We start from the raw sequence: 24,516 nt of genomic DNA, 5'->3' as shown, positions 1-24,516 counted from the left end.
TGGTCCACTGATGATGCAATCTCCACTGCCCTCCACTCAGCCCTCACTCACCTAGACACCAAAGACTCATATATGAGGATGTTGTTCATAGACTTTAATTCAGCATTCAACACAATAATTCCTCAGCAGCTGGTCCAGAAACTAGCTGGACTTGGGTCAACACCTCACTGTGTAACTGGCTGTTGGACTTTCTGACAGGGAGATCACAGGCAGTTCGGATGGGCAGCAACACATCTGGAACCATTTCACTGAATACAAGGGCCCCCAAGGAAGTGTGCTCAGCCCCCTGCTCTTCACCTTACTGACCCACGACTGCACACCAATACACAGCACCAACCTCTTCATCAAGTTTGCAGATGATACCACATTGGTGGGTCTCATCAACAACAACAATGAGACAAATTACAAGGACGCTCCACTGAGTGAGCAGCACCAAGCTCCTGGTGTACATATCACAGAGGACCTCTGTGCTGAGGAGTCTCCATGTGAGGACCAGCAGACTGAGAGACAGTTTCATCCATCAGGTTTTTTTTGTTGTTGATGTTTTCTCCACCCCCCACCCACGCCGCTCAAGAGAAACGCAATTTCAGTTCTCTGTATGTCCTGTACATATAGCAGAATTGACAATAAAGACTTTGAACTTTGAACTTTAGAGGCCGCGGTGGCTTCAGTTAAAGCACAATATTAATCTGCAAAGAGGAACGAAGGTGGGCGGCACTAGTTTTTAATGCTAGCCACGCTGTAAAGAGTATGTCAGTCTAACATCACACCCACTGACACAATGAAGGTTTTTTTTTTTTTCCTCTTTAGACTAATCTGTTAAACGAAATGTAAATGAGCATTCAGCCGAATGGAGAAATAGATGCTTAGGAACATCCTTAATGATGAGGAAATATAGCTTTTGCAGATTTTAGCAAGAAATCAAAAGTTTACAAGTAAAAGTCAGTTATTTTTAAGGGTTTATATATTCTTTATCTGGGTTATCTGTTAGCAGCTGCTGCTAGCTTGTTGGGGATGTGTTGGGGGTGATCTTGTCAACAAACATACAGGAGGAATTACAAAACAAAAATGCTGCTTTCAGGAGACCATGTGCATTGATGTTTTAACTTTTTATTGTTCTGATTGGATAATTAATCAACCAATCGATGTATCGATAGACATTGTTGGAACATACCACTCCTTCCAACAGGTCAAATTTTCCAGCCAAAATAAATCTCTTCACTGAATCAGCTGTTTTACATGCTAGCAACACCACACAAGAAAATTAGATATCTGCTACTGACATTGGTTCATGCCTACATGCTGATGGTTGATGTTTGTCAAGAATCTGATCGGCTGACACTGATGTCAACTGATGCGTCACAAGGTAAACCAGCTTGTGAATAATTCAGAAGACAGATGTAAAACATAAATAACAAAACCAACATGATACAACATTTCAAATGGCACCATGCTATGATACCTGCCCCCTTAATGAGTGCATTAGCCACTGAGATTACAATGTAGATTGCTGTTTTCAGGATGATTTACATGTAAGAGTCGGCTGTATTCATCAAAAGTTTCAAACATGTGAGTAAAAACTTAAATTAGGTGAGACGAAGTCGATTATTGAAGATTTCAGTGCCTCTTAAAAGCTCTCTGTGCTTCAGTGCCAAGAGAACAGGCTGTTCCTCTGGTCTTTTTAAAGAGATTTTTCCAATTTGTCTGAACATGTAATTTGTTTTAAAATCTCCATATCAAAAGTTTAGAAAGGATCTTTTTGTTACACATTATCAGAGCATTTTAGTTGTACAAGTGTAAGTCAAATAATAAAACATGTTGGAAAGTCATTTATTTCAAAAGTGAATCGTTATATTCATATTCTGGATTCATTACACATACATTCAAATATTTATTTTATTAATATATATTTTATTATATATTTATATTTCTAGTATTGCAGTGTATATGGTGAGGGTAAACATCCCTACAAACCAGCTGAAGGTGATACTGTTGCTGTGTGTTTGGATTTGATGTACAGTGTCACCTACAGAGACACAGCATAGGTGAAGAGGAGACAGTATTCTGCTGTTGCTCCCTGCTTGGCTCTTTGAACCTGACGGTCTGAGAGTGACAGGTGGTGTCAGGTTCTTCTGTTTTTGTAGCGTCACCTGACAAACTGGTACATCAGCAACAGAGGAGAGTGCCTGGAAGAATAGGAGGCTTTAAAAAAGGATGAACCATGCTTGGCCATTTTTTAACATTTCATTGCTGTGGAGACTTATTGGAGCCTTGGGTTAAGAAATTATACATGAAGAAACTGAACCAGCTGGAATTGATTCACCTTGATTTTAAGCAGATTACATTCCTGCAACTTTCCTTCAGCCATTTATGAGTCTCCAGACTTCTTTTTTTATTTTAACACTTTTCTTTGGCCACCCAACTTGAAACTGAAAACTCTAAGATTTTGGTTGTAGTCTCTCTGGTAACTAGTGGCAACAATAATATCATAAAGCACATTTTCCATCTTTTATCACATTCCTAGACCTTTCTGTTGACCTTGCTAACAATGTAGCCAACAGCTAACCAGCACTACGCTGTATTTGATTAACACTCTCGACTTGTGGTACTAGTTGGATGCATTCATCCATAGAGCTTATAGTTGTATCTGAAGGCAAATGACAGCATGACTTCACATAAATATTTGCATTTTATTCATACTATTAACGACAGGCTTTGGTGTCACTAAGGATCATAGCTTGTTCAGATTGTGTCAGGCATTGATGCAGACCTACTTCTGCTGCAGGCATATTGGTTCACACAGATGCACAAATCAGTGTAGAGTCCTGGTGTCAGCAGCTACACTGTGGCTGTCACCTCAATCCAAAAAAAAAAAAAGATAGAGAGGTTCCTCCACTTGAGAGAGGATGTAAAATAATACATATGCTTCAAAAGTAGAACAAATACTAACTTCCTTGTTCATACAGACACCCAGAGCAGTGTCCTTTCATTAAACCACGGTATACCTCATTAGAGTCTTAATTTCATTGGCTGCAAAGACTGTCAGTCAAAAAAAGTAGCCCCTTTTTTATGGCTCACTGTGTTCAATGTGTAAGCCTGCCCCTGCTGCCAGCAGCCAATGAATGCTTGGTTGCTGTACGTAGCCAATATAGGCTGCAGGATCATATGGGTGAGCTTGTTTTGTTGCCTCGAGCCTGCCATACACAGAGAAGGTGAGCTTTTCTGTACCAAGCACCAGCCATGCAGTCTCTGCTTGCAACACATTTGTGATACTAAATGGGTCATTCTGAAGAGTTCAGTGACTTCAAGCGTGGTACTGTGATGGATGCCACGTATGCATTAAGACAGTTTGTGAAATTTTATCCCTGCTAGATATTCCATAGTCAGCTGTAAGTCATATTACTAGAAAGTGGAAGCATTAAGGAACAACGCGACTCAGCCACAAAGTGGAAGACCACATAAAATCACAGAGCGGGGTCAACAGTTGTGTTTCCATTACAGTTTTTTGCAAAATAAAAGCAATATTTCTTTAATTTTGACAAAGTACAATGGCACTTTGAATGTGTTTCCATTGAAGGGAATTTTGGGCATGAGCCTTGTAATTCTGTTAAAATCTAATCTCATTTGACTCCACTGCAACAAAGCTGGATACTCAAAACCTGTTACATTGGTACAGTTATTATGACATCTACAGCAGTTGCCTCGACAATTTTGAACAAAAGACGAATGCAACGGATGATAATTCAGAGGCAAAGTCCGTATGTATGGCAAAGCCGCGTATAAGGGTATAAGTATGATGTTAAGAAAAGTCTCGTCTCCTCATCTGTCCACATGTACCGCGCCATGTTTTCTCAGAGGTAACTGGTCACGTGACACCATACGTTACATCCTGTGACTAGTAAATACAAAAAGAGTGTTTCCATTGCACTTTTGCGATACATTTCTATATCAAGGCGTCTGAAAATCTCCTCAAGAGAGCATAAAAACTTTATAGCAATATTTGAGAGTATTTTTTTTTCAAAATTCAGGTGTTTCCATTACCAGTTGATTATTGCGCAGTTTTTCTTGCATTTCTAATGGAAACGCAGCAGGGGCCTGGCCATACCGCGGTAAAATTTGGGGAGGGTATGACTGTATTAAGAAATGGATACCGCCCAATCCTATGTGTGACTTCATAAATGCTCTACAGAATGAATGGGCACAAATTCCCATAGAAACACTTGAAAATCTTGTGAAAAGCCTTCCAAGAACAATGGAGGCTGTTATAACTGATAAAGGGGTGCAGCTCCATGTTAAAATACATGTATTTCACTAGTCAATGTTGGTGTCATGGTGGCAGCACGATACTTCTGTTCAGTTTTGTGTTTGATGTTTTGGTAGTTTGAAGGGTTTTAACTTTAAGATCAGAGCTCTCTCGCTGATATGACTGCGTTTGAGTCAGTTATGCATTCAGCCGTTGAAAAGTTTCACCTGCATAATAAAAGCACTTGAGCTTGGGATGAAACCCGCCAATTCTATTTGTTTGCCATCTGTTACATCGTCTCCAGTGCATGATATTTGCATTTATCAGAGCAATTCTCATTCAGATAATAACTTGAACATGTGGCAGTCCTGCCCCTGTGCACATTTCAATAAAAATAGCCTCTTCCTTGCAGCTCTGATTGAACCCTTTCATTGGTTTGTTTAAGTCATTAGCAAGGGGGATGAAATCAATAAAGAGATCATTTTTAAAAGAATATATTCATGCCTGCCCTCTGCCCTCGCTCTGCAGCATTCAGATCTTGCCAGGTTTATAGGAGGGGTTATCTTTTCTCACTGAATCTGAGGGGATGTGAGCGCTCATGTCTTCATTAAATGTAAAAATGTAGTCACACTGCAGTTCACTGCGCATGTATCGCTCCTTTCTGAAGGGTCCAGCACCCAGATATGAGCCTGTGTCATATATTCTAGTGAAATCTTCCAGAGGTATCCCATTTCTCATTAAGCAGTAAATGACAAAGCACTCTCCTGGATCACCTCGATTCAGCAGTAAGCGGCTCTGTCCAATGGATTTAAAGCTTGCTCTTCTCTGCTAACTGGGGATATTTTTTCAACGGTTTGGTGCATCCATCTGAGTTATGGAAATCGTAAGCTGCACTCACTGGAAATTGTGGCATGTTCAAGCATATAACCATAAATTGTTGAATAAATTCTGCTAACCAAGGAGAAATTCTCTGAGTGTTATCCACATATCCTGATCTCATAAAACACAGAATGGATAAAAGGTGATTAAAGCAAATGTAAAAATAAAAATCCCTGCTAGAAAGAAAGAAATTTCTACCAACCATATTCCATCGTCTCCCTCATACATTTGTTACATCATACTTTTTGTCACCCACAGCACAGTTAGCCCAAATATTAAAAATCGAATCAGGCATCTTCATCTTTTAAAGTTTTGTTTTCATCTTTTTCTGTCAAAGCAGCTCTGACGGTTCAATAATGCTTGAAGTGTTAATGAGCCGCCTTGGCAAAGATTCCAGACAAAATTACACATTTATCATTCATCCTTTTTGGTGCAGTGTTGACGATGACAATTTAATTTTTTTCAGATTGCTGAAAAAGCGATGTCTCTCATTTTTCTCTGCCTGCGACTGTTTTAACTCCTTACTTGCAAATTTGAAGAAGATATAAAAAAGAGGTTCAAACCCTGCAGACTCTCACCTGGAGTGTTCTAATTAATGAGAAATATTTGCCGTGGTCAGACTTGCTCAGAAAGGAAAATGAATAATTGATATTTCTAATAGGTTACTTAGAAAAACTACACCTTTTGTTTCCTTCTGTTTTTTTTCTCAGAACCAGACAACCATTGTCTTACAACATCTGGGAGCAATTGCTAACTTTGTAGTATAACTAACTGTACCTAAAGACATCTGGAGAGATATACACTATATGGACAAAAGTATTCGTCCACCTGACACCAACAGTTACTGTAATAATAACATTGTATTCAAATGCATGTAGTGTAAGTTGGATTGTATGCAGCTGCTCGACCATGGAAACCCATTCCTAGAAGCTCCCACCCCAAATTTTCCACACTTAGAGTAATGCCAGTGGAAATTCCAAACTCTTCAGCTATGGAATTAGCAGAAAGCTGGCGACTTTAATGCATCATGTGCCTTAGCAGTTCTTGATTTTTCGTGGTCTCCGGCTTCATTGCTGTTGTTCTTAAATGCTTCCAATCTTTGATTATATCATTCACAGTTGACTGCGGAATATCCAGCAGGGATGTAATTTTGCAAAAGGTCATATTGCAAATAGGGCTGGGTGATATGGTTAAAAAATGTGATCTCTGATTTTTTCACACCAAACTCGATTTACTATTTTAATCTATTTTATTTATTTATTTTTTGTTTTCAAATGAAAAAGAAAAACACTCGAACTGGTTTCTTTCACTTTCATCAACAACAACAACAACAATGACAATAAAAATAATGATAATAATAATGTTTTAATAATGTTTTTTGTAACAAATTTGAACTGAATGTTCCTTTAAAGGTCAAAGTGTGAGCTGTAAACTTGTCTTTAAAAGTGCACCATGGAGGGTTATTTTCATGAACATTCAGATTCTGAAAGTTTTTATCTGCTTAAGAAGCAGACAGAAAGTAATGCTAAAGTCTCTCCATGATGTATGTAAGTAAACAAGAGCATCAGAGGACTACTGATTATTTCTGTATTTGATTTCTTGTCATCTCTGCTACGGAACCAGTGTCAAAAAAAGAAAAAAATATGTTGGTAAGCAGACCAAGACTACTTTTAATTTCAATTTCTACTGAAAGTTTTCAGAATGAATGTGAGTATTAAAACTGGGCAGGATGTTTTTCTTTATTTGAGAACACTGTGGTTACACATTAGCAATATGCAAGACAAAAAATTGATCATTTTGTTTACAGGGTTGCCAACACTAACATAAAATTGAAGCTTCTTACAGTAGCTTTTACTTTGGTATAACAGCAGTAAAGTTTAACAGAAAACCTCGATGTTCAATTTTCAAAATCTTGATTTTCCAAAAACCCGATTTATCGGTTTTATCAATTTATTGCCCAGCCCTCATTGCAAAGGTGGCATCCATCACAGTACCACGCTTGAAGTCACTGAGCTTTTCAGAACGACCTATTTTGTTTCACACATGTTTGCACATATAGACTGCATGGCTTGGTGATTGCTTTTGTACACCTGTTGCAACTGGTTTGAATGCCAACCTGAATTTTGTTTAACAGGTGTGGCCAAATACTTTTGTCCTTTTGTGTACTTTCTAAACTTTTTGCACTAGAAACTTAAAAAGTAAGAATGGAATTGAAGTGGAGATAAGAGAACCCTGATCTGATGGTGCAAAGTGTGCTGTTGAAAGCCCATGGCAAGAAATAATGACTGTATCCATGTGGATACAATGCATGAGAGCATGTGAGTGTGAGCTTTCAAAACAACTTATAATGTTAGGATTAAGCATGATAGATAGAGTCTCTTTTCCTTTCCTTTCTACTTTGTAAATTGTTTTGGACTGGTTTTCAGGTGGGAAAAAAACATTGGGTTAAGCTGTGTTGGAATGTCCGACAGTCTTGAATGCACCATGACAGCAGTGCGCACGAAGCTGTGACTGTGTCACCTTTAAATGACGTCACAAGACTCAAGTGGAGGGGAACACTGCCACTGAGACAAGAAGACGCATACTCAGACTCTACAGCAAACCCACATCCCACGGACTTGAATGAAACTTGTCATTGTTTTTGAGTTGTTACCCAACTAAACTATAACTGAACTGAAAGAAAGCTTGGGCTCGCCGAACCACGCAACGCTTCAACAGCAAACTAGGACAGAGGCCTTGACGACAGCGGCGTGCAGTTGAGCTTACCCAGCTTGTGTTTCCAACACTGAAAACCAGTCCTGTTTTCGTTCATCTTTTCCTTTAATACACTAGATGTTAGGGCTTTAGTTTCTGGCATTATCTATTTACCCGGGTTTAGCCCGTAACAATAGCAAGAAGTTGATGATCCACAGAAGATGATAGGAAATTGGTTCCAAGATTTTGCAGAGGTAAATGATAAAAGCCCTGACTCCATAATTTTTATTTTGATAATCACTATCTATAATGGTTTTATTTAGACATTTAACCCCAAACTCCATTAAAAAATCACAGCTTGGATTTGATCCTTGATGAAAATGCGTTTGAAAGTTCAATTCCAGATTGACAGTCATCACAGTCAGACAGCTTATCACTCTTTGTACTGTGGATATGCAACAGAGTAGGGAAAACTCATCCGCCCACCACTGCAGAGACTTTGGTATAAACAGCAGCAGCAGCTCTTCAGCTGCTCACCGTAGTTGGCAACGCTCCCGAGGAAACTGGTGAGGGATTTCTGTCACAATTATAGAGATTGATACGGGTTTGATTGGTTGTCTCCACTCTCCTTCTGTCTGCCTACTGAGAGTGGGAGGCAGCATTTGCAGCAGGTATTTGGATTTTTAGTAAATGAGTGTTTGTAACACATTTAAATGCTTATTATGTAAATCCTAGACTCTCAATCAAATCAAAAACAAAAGATGATGCATGGAGACACAGTTCTCAGCTCTGCCCACCTCTGCAGCCTACTTCCAGTATTGAATTGAGGACTCTTGGATTAAAGGGGCATAGTTTATATTGAACAGAGTCCTCAAAATTCAAAGTGAGGTAGGCTTTTTTACTTGGCCTATTGACATTCACCAAAAACTGAAAGAAAGATTAAAGATCATGCTTTCCACACAAAGTGATTGCAATTCAAAATGTGGCTTTGTTTTCATGCTGTCATGTGACAAAAGTAGCGCGTGATGAAATCATGCCGGCGCGATCATGGACCCCTAAGGGGTCTACTAAGATTGCTTTCCCCAGACCCGTGTAGTAGCTTACATCAACCGGTAAGATTAAGAGTGATTATGTGTTTGTTTTATTGATTTTGTGAACAAAGCACTTCAACCTTTTCTGTAGAGAATTGGTCTGTAAGAAATGTTGTAGGGGTGTAACAATATTAAGATTTCACTTCACAATAAGCACGACCTAGAATATCAAGGTGAGCAGTATTATCACAGTTTAGTTGTGATTTGGTGAAAAAAACAACTATCTGTTTTTAGCAGAGGTGATATAAGATGTGTAGATTTTGAGTTAAAAAGTTATAAATAAAGGCATGACTCCATCTCTTATATCTAATTTATACTGCAGAAAAAGGGAACACATTTCCTCCAGAATGCATTCAGTTTTCTTGTCAAAAAACTTAATTTACATTTTCATGATGTCACGTGATCCCACTGTCCTTGAACACATCATATAAGAACCATTGTTGGCTCATTCAGTGAGCTTGTTAACTGTATTCGTATTTTTAACTAACAGGAGCTGCTGCACAGTTTGGAAGTGTTTTTTTATGGAGCACAAAAGGAGCAGCTAAAGCCAGTGACTGACTTCTACTCCAGTCAGAGTTTGTTTGCCTTTTTTCTTTTGTCAGACCTTTCATCGGCCGACTTGTCTGTCTGTGTCTCTGAAGTCTGTCAGACAGTCTCAGTGAGGGATGCAAGTGAGAGAGAGGAGATGCAGGAATGCCTCCTCCTTTTTGACGTGTTTGACATATCATCAGTCGACCCATGGATGTTTTTCTCTATTAGTAAATGAATGTAGCACGCTGTTTAGACATTAATTACCCTAATTTATTATCATTACCAGTCACCGGTTCCTCTCTAAAATGCATAAAACAAAGACATTTCAACACTTTATAGGCTGTGGCCCAAACATGGTAAAACTTTAGAGAAACAAAGGAAAAAAAAGAATTTAAAATGGTTTAAAATTAGATTTTTCTCACCCTACCACGCGTTTAATTTTTCCCTCCTTTTTTGTAAGCTGCTGTAACAAGTGACTATCCCATAATTGTTCCCAATAACAACGTATCAGCACTGATATGATATTATCTGATTTTTTGATTAATGTTGTGATTTTTAAGTTGTTGATCTTTAATTATTGAACACATTGAAGTTCTTGTAATATGAGATAAAAGAAAATGAGTAATCTCAGTAACTGACACTGATTAATGATGATGATAAGTGAGATGTGTGTTAAGATGAAATAAAAGAGAGGATGCTTATTGTTGATTCTGAATGAACCTCCTAAAAAAGGAGTGAAATAGTAGTCAAGCAGAAGATTAGGCTGAACTGGTACCTCCTTCATCCTTTTCTGAATGGAAATGTGGATAATGTGAGAGATGCACTACATCTTTAGGAGTATGAGCCCCTTCAGGGATGATTACATGCTTCAAACCTGAGCTGGTGTGGTGGGCAGATAGATTTAACAGCAGTCGGTTGGATCAGGATGGATTTAGATGTTGTGTTTGAAAACAATCTAAAGGAGATAAATCCCCTTTGGCTGTGAATGTACACTCAGTGGGCAGTCATACCGTGGAGCTCCTCAGCCTCTTATCCACTCTGTAGCTGCAGGTCACCTTCTCATAGGTGTGAATATGTAATGCAGACTCCTAATGCTGTATTAAATGTCTATAGGCACAGACTAATCGAGGGCCTGCTAAATTATAGATGTTAGCAGCTTGAGACTAATGCAGGAGCAGTTTCAGTCAGAGTGGCACTTTATCAGCATGAAGGAAGTTGTCTGTTTGTTAGACTCTGGCTGAATATTTAGAGCTGGGATACAGTTTTTTCTAAAATGGAAGGAGAAATGCAGGGGAAGAAATATGAGAAGGTTTGTTTTTTGCTGTTTTTGAATCCTGTTCGCTGAAACATTATGATACATATCTTAATTTATTTAACCACTGCTGTTGATCAGATTATCAGTGATCTCTACTAAGATGTAGAACTGGTGATCTAACTCGCTGTATTTTGTGGGGTTGAATGGAGAGCTGAACTTTCAGTAGAAAGTCAGAAAACTGACATCCAAGAAATAACAAAGAAAGGACAGGAAGTAAACAGCAAATTATTAACATTATTTTTTAGTGAGACAAGCTTGCTATCAGACCAAGCAAAGTGCTGCACTGTCCCTCCTCAATTATCTTTCCCTCCCTCTGCTATCAGTATAAATTATAAATAATCCATCCAGATAATCAAAAAAGATAATTTTATGAAACAGACTCAGAATGATCACCATCAGTACTATTTATACGAGGGGCCAACTAGTGATCAGTGTGGCTGATCATCTGTGCCAATATTTGGCATTTTGTCAATAATCAGTAACAGCGTGTTATCCCTCAGGTCACTGATATGATTCATTAATTAAAAATCCTGCCACTATGGCTCTGCTGCATGTGTGTATTCCCCTCTAGCTTAGCTCTCCCTCACAGCATCTCGCCTAATATCCATCCCACAACACTTTCTGATTGGCTAAGATGTCGCACGAGTCGGTCATTACAGCAGCCCAGTTTAATCCGAGCCGGCTGGACAGCTGAGTGGAGTCTCTGTAGTGAGACTCTGACAAGTTTGTCCAGTTTCACACTTATACCACAGAAGATGCAAGACTAGTGAAGTTTGTTTTATCACTAACGTTAGCCTCCTGTGTAAATCAGGCACAGCTCCTCGCAGAGTTTATGCAAATGTTACTTAGTAACGAAGCTAAGCCCTTATACTTATTATGGGGATGTTCATTAGGCCTTTTTTAAACCTTACTAATACTGTAGAAATACTTCAGTGAAATATGTGTGTTAAATCCTCCAACAGAATCTTAAGAAAATGTCCTGTGAGTGTTTTGTGTTTTCAGTAGCACAATGAAAGGTGACAAATTCATGGAATTTCACGGAAACACCCCAGATCACTTTGCATAATGCCCTTCAGGACATCAGATTAGGACCCATGTCTGTAGATTGATGCAGCTTTACCTTTTGGAAATTTTAGAAACTAAATTTTAAATCTCTCAATCTTTTCTTCCCACAGTCAAGGCTGTCCATAAAGGGGGGAGCTTTCTGGGGTCCAGCCAAATGAGGGGCCCATGGAGATCAGCAATATCACAGTCCATTGTAAAGTCAAGCTGGGATAACCATATTTTATTTTTAACCTGAACAATAACCACTTTTATCAAAGAAAAAAAACAAAAAAAATGAAAGTAATGATTCTGCTGCAGTACAATATAGCCTTTTTTTTTTTAAAGATGTAAACCCATTTTCTTCAAACAGAATTACCTTTTATTGGTACTGATAAATGGAAATATGATAAATAAAAAATTAGGATGTGGCTGAGCCTACTAAACTAAACCATTAGTATAGTGCAGGCTTTATAGCTTAGCAATGATTTGCACAAATGTCAGGATACTAGAAAATAATGTAGGTTTAAAAAAGAACAACTTTATGGGAAAAAATAATTAAATAAATGCAAAAAATGGCAATAATGGGTTAAAATTGCAAAGGATTGGCAGAAAGTGGTTAAAAGTGGCAAAAGTGTGTCAAAAAATGCAAAAATGTGTGGAAAATGAAAAGCAATTATTATTAAATGGTAAAAAACTGTAAGAGCAACAAAAATGGTTTAAAAGCGGCAAAGAAAAGTTGCAGAAATGTGTGGAAAATGATTAAAAGGAATTGAAAAGTGGCAAAAAATCTATTTAAAAGTGGAAAGAATGATATAAACAGGGAAAGAATGAGCAGACAGATATAAAAATGGGATGAAAGTTGCAAAATAGTTGCCAGATAAAATACTAAAAAGGGGTTTTAAAATGGAATGAAGAAAGGGTGGCAAATGTTGAAAAGCAACTAAAAACAGGTGAAAAAATTATTCAACAGCAGCAAAAATGGTCTAAACATGGCAAAAATGTTGTAAAAATGGCCAGATAAGGTGGTAAGTAGTGGTTAAAATAAGAACAAAATGGCTTGAAGTGGAAGAAATAAACAAAAGACAGTTGTGAAAAATGGTTAAAAAGTGGCACGAATAAACATCAGAACCCAATAGTAGATTGACACAGCTTTTAATCAAGGGAACTGAGGAGGGCCCATTCACTGGGTTTTTCTGGGGCCCGGCCAAATCTGTGGGCAGGCCTGCTCACAGTTATACGTAATTATTTTTGTTAATCACTGAGCTAATTTGATTATTCACCAATATTTAGGCTTTGTTCTAAACTCCTATGTAAACAATTCTTGACTGTAAGAAAACTGAGCCAAATTGTCGATTTGTATGGTCTTCTTTTTCCATCCGTCTCCAGGTACTTTTCTATTTCGTTGTCTGTCTTTTATTGCCTGTGTAAATGAATTGCTATTGTAAATGGGTGTTACTCCTCATTGAGCTCTCATGAATAAACAGCATAACCTAATCTCTGAGAGCACATATATATCCCCTATGTGTGCGTGGCATTGGGCCATGTTGTCATCTTTGACAAACAATAACTGAGGTTAAAAAAAAAGTGAGAATGATTTTCTAAATTGAGGTTTTATAATCAAAATCATTAAGAAATACAGAATACAAGAGGTGGTCTGGTTCCTTTTGAGAAGAGTGTTTCTCTTTTGTTTTCATAGTCATGCTTGTGCATTTCCATCTGCTTGCAGAGCTCCATGTGAATACTAAACATGATGCTTATGCTTTCGTTGTCGTAGTCTCATTACACTCTGCTAAACTGCACAAGTGTCAACATGAGGCCATTGGGGTAAGGGGGAGAAACATAACAAATGTTTTGCTCATTAATTCCCCTCTGGTACTACACCTCCCCCATAATGCCTGTGATGCATGTTGGAGAGGACTGCATCTTGATAAGACTCTTATCATTGTGATCACACAGTCTCTGTGTCTGAGGGGCCCCCAGAGGTCCCTGAGTGTAGTGGAGCTCTCAGGGTTGCTAACCCCTTTGCTCTTTGTAAACTACATGGTCTTATTAACCAGTCTTAGTAAAAAAAAAAAAATTTAAAAAAAAAAAAAAATCTCACTTCTTTCCAGTTGCTGCAGCACTTCATGGTGCTGCCTGTTGAATTACAAACTCTGAAGACAACACTGAAGCAACATCTGGGGCCACGGACTCCTAAAACACTACACAATCATCTGGAGGATGGATACACGTTCAGTGTACGTCGCACTGATGCTGCATTAGGATGCAGAGGGCGTGACTGAATATTGTGTTGAATAGAAGAGCCGGCGACAGACAGGAAGGCCAGATGACCCGCTGATGACTCCTATGCAAAACGAACATGCTCTGTCTTTTGTAGAAATCTAATTAAATGAGAGGAGACTATTATGACGCGTCCTAATGACTTCTGCCCGCTCCAGTCTCCATGTTTTCTCATGGACAGAGGACGCTGTAACAAAAGCAATCATAACGGCACATATAGTTTTGGTTTGCTATTCCTCTGCATCAGGCAGGGCTGTAAATGTGCTGAAAATGTCTTTTTTTTTGTGGTGCATCTTTTATGGCGTTTGCTCATTAACTTTGCTTATGCATTCAGCCAAGTAATTGAATTCCCTTTGGTTGTGGAGGTCTGTCTGTCTGCAGCCAGACCTCTCTGTGTACTTCACCTTTGTGTCGCTGCAATGCAAAGCAATTAATTAATGTAATGGTGACTTCTGGGTCTGGCTCTATGGAACGGATGGAATAACAGTCATTTCAGCCGGGGCTTTTATTTGATTGAGAACGCTCAGTGCCCTTTAATTTATGTTTTGTTGTTGTTTTATTGGTGTTCTCTGTGTCTTACTTTTAAATCAATTTAAACTAAAGCAGCACGTGTCGCTCAGATCGAAAATAAGTCGTGTTTTTTAAGAATGCATCCTCTGATTTTATGTGAAGAATCACTGACTGTTGTTTTTGTTTGTGTAGCAGATCAAGAAAAATACACCTCTTTTTCTTCAATGGATGCTTTTGGCATCATTTTGAAGAAGATAGAAATCATAAAAGAAGAGCTCTGCATTCATTAGCAAATCAAAGCAAATTCAACTGATGGTTTGAATTTGATTCCCCTCAGAACAATGAGCTTCAAACACTCTTTAAATGCTTAATTCAAAGAAAAACAAAGAAAGAGCTGAATGACAGAAGCAGAGAGGTTTTTCTTTTTTACTTCCCTACATATTGACCAAAATTTCTTTCTGCATTTATAGTATTGCTATGATCAACCCCTGACCGTATACCATTGATGTACAGGAGCAGATCTAGAGGTTGGCCAGCGTGGCCTGGGCCCCTTTGAGGCCTTATTGGCCAGCCCAGGGTAAACCCTATTATCTTGAACTTAAATGAACTATAATGGCAGGATTAGAGTGGAAAAAGCCTGTGGGTTGCTGCATCAAAGCTCAGAGTTCAAGTATCTTAATAAATACTTAACCTCTGAAGACCCTGTTTACACATATGAGGACATTACATTCTGGTTTTCCCACAACATAACACTACTAATACTAGAATTTTTTTAGATAATTGTCCAGAATTTCCAAAGAAGTTTAAGTAATTCACTTCAAAAACTGGTGTCATTGTTAAGACTTTTTCAGGAATTTTCATAGATATTTTTGAAAATATATCTTATTTAGGTATTCTCTTTTTTTACATTTTTACAAATTTAAATTGAATTTTTGGGGGAAAGTTTGATCAATATTGATCAAATATTGACTGAAATATTTGAGGAATATATGAAGACATTTTTGGTGCATTTTTATTGGAAAATTAAAAAAAAAAAAGATGTTAATATTTTTTCATTTTAATTTTAGGTAGTTTCTGTAAAAATTTAAGAAATTTGTGTTGATATCAGAAATAATTTTTGGTTGAAATAAATTCCTGTTCAAAGACAAGGCCAAGTCTTTAAACTTATCAGGTCCTCAGAATTAGCCCAAGTTAATAGGAGGAACTAAAAGTGCATTCCAATCGCAAATGCAATCCCACGTCTCAGGAGGTTAAAAAGGATGTATTTAACTGACACATTAGGTTCTTATCATTTCCATGAGGAACATTTCCTTTTATCAAAGTTTCAGTGAGGTAATTTTATATTTTGCCTAGGTCACTCTAGGTCTAGAGACAACGCCTGACTATCAATCAGGGATTGTTTTTTTTCTCTCAGAAACATTAAATATTATTCTAAATTTCTGTGCTAATGATCGCCTCATCTGAAGGGGTGGGGGGTTTGATTGGCCACCCCACAACATGTGCGCTGTGGTTGGCTTTTCTGTCAGAGCCGTGACTCATGTTCAAATCAACTCTTGTAGTTGGGCTACAACAAGCTGCTCGAAACGTTCTTAAAATTTCAGTGTGGCTCAACCGTTTGTATCCTACAGATCAAAGCTGAAAAGCTTTCAAAGTTGATGCTTGGTCATGTTATTTTTCAAATTCAGAAGTGTATAGTATTAAATACTGTGGCATATTTTTCCCCCTTCAAGTGGGGAATCTGATAGAAAACATTTAAGAGCCAATGCTTGAATGTAAGCAGCTGAAGTAAACATGATTAGTGGAAACCAATCAGGTTAAGACGTACACTATGTGGGCAAAAGTTTTTTGGCCACCTGACTAGTATGCCAACTAATGACATTGTATTTAAATACATGTACTTTAATATGGAGTTGGCCCTGTTTTGAAGCTATAATGGCCTCCACTCTCATGGAAGGATTTCCACAAGATCTTGTAGTTTTTATAGGATTTTGTTCCGGTTCATTCTCTAGAGTGTTTAGTCCCTGCTCTGTTCACAGGTGCACAGTCATGTTGGAATAGAAAAGAGCCTTCCCCAAACAGCATTAACCAGGAGATCGGGTTGGAGACATCAAGCATTATAACCAGTACTACACATTATGTAATCGTTAAAATATCAGCAAATCATGATCAGTTTCTGGTCAATGGGGTTACCCTTATATACTACACATGCTTATGTGCCCACTGTGTAAGTCAGTGCTCCAGTTAGACCATGCCAGTCAACATGGTATGGATAACATCTGTCTCTAGCTTATTTCAAAGTAAAGAAAGACAAAATTAGAGACATTTTACACAGAAAACACTTTGAAAAAGTACAAACAAACCTCTTTAAAGACCCTGTAAAGTGAAATCCAACATTTTTGTCTTAACACACTAGATATGTTGGAATATGGTTGCTGTAAACATGTGAAAACACCGAGATCTATATGTGACTGAATTTTGGATTTATACTGTTAGAAAGTTTTTCACCTCTTTCCTGCCTTGGTTCAACTTGGGCGGGGCAAATATGTGGGCTGGTGATGCCACGCCCTAAGTGAACGTGAGCTCATTCAACAGACATGCCCACACTATCCTGGAGCAGAATTTATAAACTTGGAGATGTTTTATTTGACTAAAATTTGAACTAGGGGTTCATAACACAGTGACTTGTAATAGAACAGACCTAAATACAGATTTATTTTCACTCTACAGGGTCTTTAAGGTCAAAGTGAAAACAGACTTCTATATAGTAATGTTGATTAAACATATGTTACTTATAAATATGTAAGGTAAAGTGACTGACCTAATTCAACAGGGGTCTGACTAATTGGTACTAGCAGTCTCACAGTAGGTGAAATCAGGATCACCTGAGTGCAGTGAATGTGTCTCCAGTGATTTAAAACACTTGGGTCTGGAAGGCTTAGTCATTGGTTAATCAGTATTCCTGGCCACTATTGCACCATGAAGACAAAAAAACACTTAAAGCAACTCAGAGAAAAGGTTATTCAAAGTATGAGTCGGGGGATGGATATAAAAATATCTCAAGGAACTGAACATCTGAACGAGGTGAATGTTCTGTAGTGGCAGAGTCAAGGCCCAGCCCTCAATCCAACAAATAATTTGTGGCTGGACTTGAAAAGGGTTGTTCACACCTGATCCCCGTACAACCTGACTGAAACCTATCCACACAGACTTGGTACTGTGATTGCAGCCAAAGGAGCAGCTACTGAATACTGACTTGAAGGGGTTGAATATTAATGCAGTCACTTATTTTACATTACATATTTTTATTTATTTTGCATTACTTTGAAGAAATCTTGCTTCAGTTTCTCATTAAAGAAGGTTTTTTCTTCTTTTTCTGTCAAAAAAGTTCATTTATATTGACCATGATTGATTTATAAACTCCTTTTTTTTCAGGAACTGTAGATAAAAAATAAATAAAAGTGCAAACATATCTCCTCAGGGGATGGATAGCAGGGGTTAAAACAAGTGGACAGGGGCACATTTCCTGCATGTTACAAAGCCAATTTGGCAACAAATAAATTACACAAGCCCTCCTCTTGGTTCTGCTGTCACGGCAGAGTGCGAAAACCATCCATTAGCTCTTCATTACCTGTCAGACTGTTGCCTCATGTTGACAGAATTTACGCCCTGCAAGACATATCTGTGCTCTCCTAGCAGCACTGGCATGCATAGTCATTAGGTATTTCTAGTAAAGGAGAGGGGGTTGAACAAATGACAACGCAGCACACACTCAAACACACAAAAGTGCTCCAGCTCATTAAAAGTCTGAAAGAAAGATGTTTAACAAACCTGTTTACTTTCAGTCAAATACACCTCTTCAGCATATCAGTGAGGGAGAAATTTTGTGCATGTTCTGTCACAATTCTTGTGATCCGTGAGATCACAAGAATTGTGACATGAGACAGCTTTGCAGAGGTATCAGTGGCCTGTTTTCATCAGTTTTCTCCCTCATGTGGCCATTTGAAAGATTTTGATTAATGGCTGTCCAGTGGATATGCCTGTACCAAAGGTTTCACACAGGTCTGTGCCGACTCAAGCCAACATATTTGTTCGCTTGCTTGACTGACTTCTTCTATTCCCTTATAACTCCTCTCCTCTCTTGGTAAACCTAAGCCAACCAAAGAGCCAGGATCCCTGGACGATTATGTGTGTTTTCATTCCCCAAACAGCCAGGAGGCTGAGCAGATATTGTCAGTGAGCTCGGAGGCACTGAGCACAGCGGAGCAGGCCTGGCTCTGCAGAGATTGCACCATAGCGCTCGCTGCAGGCCATGAAGGCAGAATGACATTATGCAGACTGTAGCATGCATTATGCTCATGTCTTGTGACCTTTTTTCCTTCAGTGATGCATTATGAAGAGAATGAGGATGTATCGATCATCATGACAGCGCTGTGTGCTCACAGCTTTTAACACATTCATTAAACAGCTTGACAGCTGAGGGTTGTGTTGTCTTTTGTTGCAGAAATCATTTAGTAAGGTTTTGCTTGCTCCAACACTTTTGGATTTTAATAAACTTGTTTCGCCTTGCAGAGGTCTATTTTTGGATCAAATGAATCCAGTGTTGCCCTTATCATTAGTGGGCAGGGGCCCCACACATTTCCACCACCCACCCACCCACTAATCCCCACAATCACTCAGCAGTATGACTGAAAGGGCTGCATGTTATTAAAACTAAATGAAAACCGCCTCAGTCTACAAAGCAAATGCATCCCCATCACCCTTTCAACTTTTAATGGAAGCACCGCTGTTTTTTTTTTCCTTAAAAAAGGAAACATAAAAGAGCAGTGCTGAAAAAGTAGTCTTTTTGCCTTTGTTTATTCTAATTCTGTCTTCATGGTAACCCTTACATCTCCAAAGAACTTGTCCATGAGTGTCTCTGAGAAACTTGTATTGATATTGATTGTGGTGAATTCTGTGGAGCCAATTATTCATTTCATCTCTTTGTTGATCAGTCTTGTGCATGTGCAGTATTATTGCAGCCAAGATTCATCACTCATCAAGAATCTTTAAAGGGTAAAATGTAAAAACAAAACAAAAATAAAAGTGGCCAGGCAGTTTCTGTTGATCACATTGTCTAAGCTAACCTGCAGCAGATGTTAGATGTTATTGGAAATATCCACAATTTCAGCCAATAATCTCATTGTTTGTTTAAACATATGCAACATAACATGTTTGGCATCAGGCTCCAACTTAATCACTCCTCACAGATTTTTACATACAGAATTTAAGGAGTGATAAGAAAATAGCTTAACCCCCCCCCCCAGTCGGAGCCAAAAGGTGGATGCTGGGGTGGAGGTGGGTTGAAAGGGGGAGCACAGTGCTTTTCAGGTAGCAGGTGACTGCAGCAGAGGAGGAGACCGGAAATCTTAAACCTTAAATAGGCAACTAATTTAAGAGGATGTGAGTCATGTGATTTAATTAAGATGTGTGTCAGGTGTGAATCAGTGTGCTCAAGATTATCACCAGCAATAACTCGCTAGCTTTGTTTCATAATAGAAATGAGCAGAACCAGCAGAATCAGTCATTTCACCTCCAGAATGGAATAAAGCATTCAGGAGATACTGATACATGACATCACAATTCACACCTTGAAAATCTTAAGCTGCACATCTGTTCCATGAGCAACTGGAATTTTTGGGGAATTTTTGGATTGTGTTTATTTTTAGAGTAGCCCTTAGCTATAGATAATGAAGCTACATAGCTAATATAGCTATGCAGCTAACCTAGCTCAAACACACAAAGCAGCTATGTAATCTATGTAGATAGGTTATCTACATAGCTTTATGTTTGCTATAGCTCATAATGCTAAAGCTTATGGCTTATGTAGTAACATTAATTACGTAGCTATGTAGCATAGCTATGCTAGCATTAGCTACAGCTAACAAGGATAAAGCAAGCCACCATTTGTGTAACTACTTCCTAAATGGGTTTATGCATGATTTAATCCCAGATTAGAACTCTAAACTTTTTCACTATTCCATCCATTCTCTTTCTGAAATATACGATGTCTCAGATGAACGGTCTGTAAAAGTGGCCATCAATACAGTCTGCAGCCAGACTCCTTTCATTCAGTCTATTTCAAAAATCCTCACAGCAACTTTAAATGGGTATTTTTGAAGTTGGGTTTTATAAGATACTTGACAAAGGTAGTGGTATTATCCTGCAGTGACTTCAAGGGTTGATTTTTTAAGAAGACTTGCTGGACTTGCTGCTGCGTTTTATTGTTCAACCAGAAAGCCTCTGTGTTTGTGTTTTTAAAGGGGCAAGGCTCACTGGAGTCACTGGAGGATAATGCCACTACTACTGCCAAGGGCCTCATATGGCCCAACTTTAAAAATACTGAAATATCCCTTTAAACTGAATTTTTCAGAAAACCTTAAATATCATGGGAGGTCAATTTGAGAAGTGTTTGGTCCACTCCGTACTTAAACTGAATCCTGCCCTTTTAATGCTGTGAGAGTAAGCATGATTAACCTAGAGGAGTCTCTAAAGTCCAGACATAAAATGAGCCATGATCCTGATGAAAGTCAGACAAAAACATCTTGATTTTTAAGAGCAACCGACCTCAGAAAAACTATAAACTGCATCTTACAAAGACATGGGTACTCCCACGTCAGGCCTGAGGCCAGCACAGTGCACATCAGGTCATGCTACATTCATGCTCAAAGACTCACAATACTAAAAAGAGTAGCTCTTTATTTTCCTCTCTAAGACATCAAACAGTGGAAGAGAGGGAAATGTTTTAATCCTTGAAAGAACAGTCAAAAATGGTTGGGTTCAGAAGAACCATGGGAAGGTTTTATAGTTTTAAATCCTTTAAAAATGCTTATAAAATAAAGACAAGATGCCTTAATGCTGACTGGAAATGTAGGAAAAGCATTTTCCTTGTCAGATTATCACCTGAAACGTGATTATTTGATGTTTCAGAGCCATATTTCCTAACATTTTGAATGATTTCACCCGTTTCTGACCGCAGTATTAAGCTTAATATTACACTCAATTTCTTTGACATAACAGTATATTGTTGGCCTTGATTCCTTTCATTTATTTTCTGTGTTCCTCCCTCATGCTGGATCATCCTTCAAACAGGATGATGTGTGAAGGATGCAGCTTAATGGCTCGTATAGAAAGCGTGGCCTCAATCTGCGATTTCTTTTCATTACAGGCTCAGAGGAGAACAGATCTCTCCTCTTTGTCTTTCTTTTGTGGTGAGGGAAGATGTACATATGTTGAAGGTTGCTGGGCAAAGTATGGCGATAAAAACTAACTAAGAATTGATCATTGCAGCCTAGGATCAGGCCTGAGAGTCTTTAAACCTCTAAACAGTATGCAGATGTATGGACGTCTATTCTCTTTACTGTGGGGCGTTTCAGCTCCATGTGACGAATGTTGTGTGGAGCGTGAAATAGTTTCATAAAGCTTGAGGGAAGAGGTGTGTTAGATTCATAGCAGTTTCATATCTGAAATGAAGAGTACTCTCAAGCGTAGCTTTTTTTTAATGCCATCTGTTGTTTAGATGCCAAAATGTAGAAATCTGCATATCTCAGAACTAATGAGAAAGTAATGGGCCATCACCAAAAGTTCATGAATACGAGCTGTGACATTACCAGGACGCACCGACTCGTCTGTGTTTTGTTTCCCATTACACAAATGTCTTTTTCTCTCTCACTGACTGCAGATTCCTTCTCCTCCCAGTCGACTTAGAAATCACCTCTACCTGCACACAGATTGTTGCACAGTGCATAGGAAAATTTCCTTTTCATCTGAATCTCCCTCAGTTCACCTTTCTGTTTACAGATTTATTTAAATCTTTAAGAGTAAAAAGACTGAGCTATCTAGTAATTCTGATTGTGTAGACATATTCTTAAGTTTCAATTAGATATATTTCTTTACAGTAATGAGGTGACAGAGTGCTCAGTCTTTCTAATAAAGAGAAATAATCAAGCCTGGCTGTTAGAAGCAAACAAAATAAACCTGCCTTTAAGTCTGACATCTGCACTTGATGTGAAATTACATTTTTCCCTCCTTATTGATATCATGCAGCTTTACAGTGGAGACGAGCTCTAGCCTTAGGCATTAGAGGACACACAAAAAGGCTGCAACTACCTGTTGAGTGGTATCAAACTGCTAACATGGAGACGGTGAATATGCTGATAAGTTAAACATCAATAATCAGTAGTAACATCATCTGCCCTCTTTAGTATCCAACATTTTCCTCCATGCACTTCAATGCACTTAATGCTCCTGGTGTATTGTTTTATTTAGTGACAATGTTAACTGGTGACCTTGAGCCGACTGCATTTGTGGATATCCTCACAGTCGTACAGCTTCTGATTAAAAGCGGGTCCTTGTAAATACCTCTTTGGATTTTTTTGTAAATCATGACAAAATTTAAGGTATGATTTTGCTGAAAAACTAAACAAACAACCACAGCCATCTGGTGCACAACATTTATTATATGAATTTTAGAAATAAAAATTTTAAAAAATTAAATTCTGCAGCCATGCAGCACCTTCTTGCTTCCCTTCAGAAATGTTTGTAAATTTGAGTACGTTAAAGACATTAATCAATGCACCTTTATCAAATTATCAGAGCCCCACAGGTAATGCTAGTCCTGTGCCAACAGTACCAAAGACAGTGCTTGCCACTGTTTCACAATGTGATTTATAAATCAGGGCATGTGATTATACGAATGACTGTTTGGCTATGAATGTATTTGCTCATTCTGTATTTTTCTGTTCTTTCATTGTATTGCTGCAGGGCACCCCTGGAAAAGAGACCTGGGTCTCAGTGTGTCCTCCCTGCTAAAATAAAGGATGAATAAATACTTTTTTTCTTACATGTGTACAACACAATACAGTTTGCTATCATTTAATATCTTTGACCTAATTTTATGAATGAATGTCATGTTTAGTTTGGCCTGTCGTCTTTCCTGCATCTGCTACGTGACTGCTTACTGCATAAATAATAACATTTACTCACACAAAGCACAATAAGCCATGTGTTTTGACCTGAGTTTCTTTCCTCCCTGCAGACAGACTGCTCCAGCGATAGTGAGAGCGAGGACAACTTCATCGTCGTCCCTCCTCGAGACCACCTGGGCCTGGCCATCTTCTCCATGCTCTGCTGTTTCTGGCCTCTGGGGATCGCAGCGTTCTACTTCTCACAGGGGGTGAGAACACAAAAATATTCGTATTTACACACATCTAAACAAATGTATTCTGTCCGTCTGCATGCTTAAAAATGATGAAGCACCTCTTTGTCGAGGTCTAACTAAAACAGGTGCGTCCTCCCTCCTGCACAAACAAATGATTTCCTATGAATTTGTTGGCATGCAAACACACCAATACACTCTCACACTGCCATCTCTGTGTATGAGTCATCAGCAGAAGATTAAGGGCTATCGCACATAGAGAAAGAACTGACAGCTGACTCTCCTACTGCCAATGCAAGGCCACTTTTTACTGAGCTAGCCATCAATAACTCAAGGCTGAACTGTAATGGCTGCTTGATGCTTGGCAAACAGGCTGAGAGGCACCTTTAAGAAGACTTTATAAATCACTCTCAAGGAAATCCAACGTCGGAAGTGTTCGAAATACTAAGATGAGAGGAAGCCTTTGAACTGGTGGTGTTTTTAGGAGGATTTAAGATGAACCCAATTACAGGTGGGCTGACGTGTTAGAGGTGATGAGTTCTCAGACACTTTAAACAGGCTTGTTAAGGCTGCAGCCTAGGAAAGCCTGAGAGTGAAATTACTGATGATTTTTGCATAGTTTTTCTGACTAAATATCAAAAAAGGAGCTGTTTTTCTAGCTTGATTCATGCCTTTGCATGCCCTTCTATCCACAAGCACTGCTTTGAGCATTCACTTTCTAATCAACACAGGTGTG

General features: G+C 38.6%; 1 protein-coding gene across 1 annotated transcript in view; it reads left to right on the top strand.

The window, feature by feature from the left end:
* Nucleotides 1-24,516, top strand: part of syndig1l (synapse differentiation inducing 1-like) — a 69,524-nt gene that overhangs the window by 25,843 nt on the left and 19,165 nt on the right. The window contains exon 2 of the mRNA XM_041805729.1: nt 23,661-23,798. Within this exon, the coding sequence (XP_041661663.1) occupies nt 23,661-23,798 (138 nt within the window). The remainder of the gene's footprint in view (nt 1-23,660; nt 23,799-24,516) is intronic.

The sequence above is a fragment of the Cheilinus undulatus genome, linkage group 14 (assembly GCF_018320785.1).
Source record: "Cheilinus undulatus linkage group 14, ASM1832078v1, whole genome shotgun sequence".
NCBI classification, from domain to species: domain Eukaryota; kingdom Metazoa; phylum Chordata; class Actinopteri; order Labriformes; family Labridae; genus Cheilinus; species Cheilinus undulatus.
The sequence above is the reverse complement of the archived record's forward strand: the minus strand, read 5'-3'. Positions and strand labels throughout refer to the sequence as shown.